This window comes from Aspergillus bombycis (genome assembly GCF_001792695.1).
Source record: "Aspergillus bombycis strain NRRL26010 chromosome Unknown contig00064, whole genome shotgun sequence".
Lineage (NCBI taxonomy): Eukaryota > Fungi > Ascomycota > Eurotiomycetes > Eurotiales > Aspergillaceae > Aspergillus > Aspergillus bombycis.
The window spans coordinates 191584-194395 of NW_019170066.1; the positions used below are offsets into that span (position 1 = coordinate 191584).

The following is a 2812-nucleotide window of genomic DNA, read 5'->3' on the forward strand; positions in this document are numbered from 1 at the left end:
CGTATCCGGAAGTTGTCTGTCGAAAGCCACCGATCATTTCCGGAATCAGTCCGAAGTGCCGCCGTTTGACTTGCTCCCTGACGAGCCCTAACCGTGAACTGAGCGCCGTCAACCAGATCAGAGAACATTCAGAGTCAATTGTGATGCGATTGGCGGGGAGCGAAAGAATTGGCCTAAAAAAAGGCCACGGAGATCCACTCCGTCGGTCGAGGAGCCGAGTTGAGTCTTAGCCCGGTGGGGGACCAGCTTTTAAACAACCGATAGCGTCGGAAGATTTCTACCGGCATGGATTTCTGTCTGACAGTCAAGCAATTGGGGTTTGGGATAAATTATGCCAAGACCTTCCCCTTCTCCTGCTCAATTTCGTTCCCTCCTTCGGCTAGAGAAACCCTCTCGATTAGTTCCAGTATGCTGGCACGTCTCCATCACCTGCTCTTAAACTGAGACCGATGGGGCGCACCAACGAGCAACGGCGAACCTGTCCAGGGAGCCATGAGATGGGTGTCAACTGTATCAGCGAGAGTGCACGGACACAGCGACCGATTTATAAAGCCCGCTAGAGAACGACAACCCGATTGAAGAATCCCAGAATAACACTCAAACCAGATTACGATAGGCTGATCTCCTACGAAAAGCAAGATGCATTCCTCTCTTCTTCCCATGCTGGCAGCGATGCTGCTGAGCCCAGTTAGCGCAGCCGGAGTCAGCGGTACAGCCTTTGGATTTGCTCAAGGAACGACCGGCGGAGGAAGCGCAACGCCACAGACCCCTTCAAGTCTCGACGAGTACGTGATTAAACCGTGATTGGTAGTAAAGATGAAAGATCCTCTGACTATGACACAGGTTGAAGACTTGGATCACAGACGATGTGGAGCGGGTGATCCTCGTTGACCGCGAGTGGGATTTCACCAGCACCGAAGGCCAGACTTCTGGCCAATGTTGCAGCTCTGATACCACCACGAAGTGCCCTGGTGGCACCTCCGCCGGTCAGGCATGGATTCAGGACAAGTGTGATGACGGTACCTGGGTCTCTTGCACCTACGACAACGCTGCGAAGACCCCGCTGGACGTGGGCAGCAATAAGAGTATTGTCGGTGTTGGTAACAAGGGAGTTCTCAAAGGCAAGGGCTTGCGTCTTACTGGTGGCGCCAATAACGTCATCATCCAGAACATCCATATCACGGTACGAAGCCGACCTAGCTTCGCAACAATGTGGGAATACAAGGGCTGACCGGTGTCATTTCATGCAGGATTTGAACCCACAGTACGTCTGGGGCGGTGACGCTCTCACCCTGGATGGCACTGATAACGTTTGGATTGACCACAACAAGGTATGTTGATCTCTTTGATTTGCTTCCCTCATCGCGTCTCGTTTGATGTCTAACGAAAAATGTGTCCAGTTCTCCCTTATTGGTCGCCAGATGATTGTCAGCGGCTGGAACAAGGGTGGCCATGTCACCATCTCCAACAACGAGTTCGACGGTGTCACCGAATGGTCGGCTGGCTGCAATGGCAAGCACTACTGGTCTCTCCTGCTCCTGGGTCTGGAGGATTGGTATACCTTCTCTGGAAACTGGCTTCACGATCTCTCTGGCCGTGCCCCTCACATGGGCACTGACTACGACGACTCTAAGATCTATTTCCATGGCGTCAACAACTACTTCCAAGATATTGACGGACATGCCTTCGACGTGGACACCAACACTTGGGTGCTCCTGGAGGGTAACTACTTCGACAACGTGAAGACCCCCATGACCGATACTTCCCTCAACAGTGGTGCTCAGCTGTACACCACCAGCACCGTCGACTCCGCCAGCGGTTGCATCTCACCTCTCGGCTACATCTGCGAATGGAACCGGTCGGGCGGCAGCACTGGCACCTGGCCTGACCGCACCGACGCCTCGGTCTTGACCGGATTCTCCAGCCTCAAGGAGCATCTCATCGGCCACACCGGTGTCGCTGATGTCCCTACCAATGTCAAGGCCAACGCTGGCGTTGGCAAGCTGTGAGTTGCAACTGGCATGCGCTGAGCATGGCGACCCTGGAAGACTGTTGGAACTATCAGGCGCTTTTCTTAATCATAATCCTGGATATTTATTGTAGATATTGCTCATTCTATACTTCACACAATATAAAAGAAGCTCAGATTCTCGAGGGTCAACATAGTCCACATTCCCAGAAACACTTGGGAATAAATAGTGTCTGATTTGGGTAGTCGTGGCTTTGGTAGCATGACTCATATTACTCAGTATGGGCGAGTGAACGTACTTGAACTTCGATATCTATTAGGTTCGTGCCAAGTACCGACGCTCTTCAGACCCGGAATATCACTTATCGTCGGTTAGTATTTTCTTCTTCTCCCTCGGCTCTGATATCGCAATGACTAGAGCATGCTGCGTTCCCTTAGGCACGCCGTGGCCAGGGCACACATGCATCCATATGCTGCCATGTACAAGTATATAGTCTGGCTGGCAGTCAGCGAGCTCAAATGAGTGAAGGATAGAATTGCCGCGCAGCACAGATCAACACGGCAGTTGAAAGTACAGATTGTCTGGTATAGATTGCCCAGGCGCTGATCATCTCGGTAAATGGCCCGGAAATGTATCGGATTGCGACGATCCCGAGACAGGGCAAGCTGATAGCGTCAGTAGTGGAAGGAGTGGCAAACCTGATGAGCACAAGATAAGAAATAAAGGGACAAATTTCACCCAGAGATCTGTATTTCAGTCAGCAGCCAGCGTAGACCTCACAGTCCTACCAACTTCGTGAGTAGACAAACCGGCCAGTGCTGACCAGATAAATTCAATCTGTT

The 2812-nt window shown here is 51.8% G+C and overlaps 1 protein-coding gene across 1 annotated transcript; it reads left to right on the plus strand.

Moving 5' to 3' along the window:
• Window positions 1-639: 639 nt before the first annotated feature.
• ABOM_007619 (polysaccharide lyase family 1 protein) lies at window positions 640-2009 on the plus strand (the record flags this gene model as incomplete). The annotated part of the gene is made up of 4 exons (XM_022534748.1): window positions 640-785; window positions 844-1183; window positions 1251-1331; window positions 1401-2009. The coding sequence occupies 4 exons, from the start codon at window positions 640-642 to the stop codon at window positions 2007-2009; spliced, it is 1176 nt and encodes a 391-aa protein (XP_022387584.1).
• Between the last annotated feature and the right edge of the window lie 803 nt (window positions 2010-2812).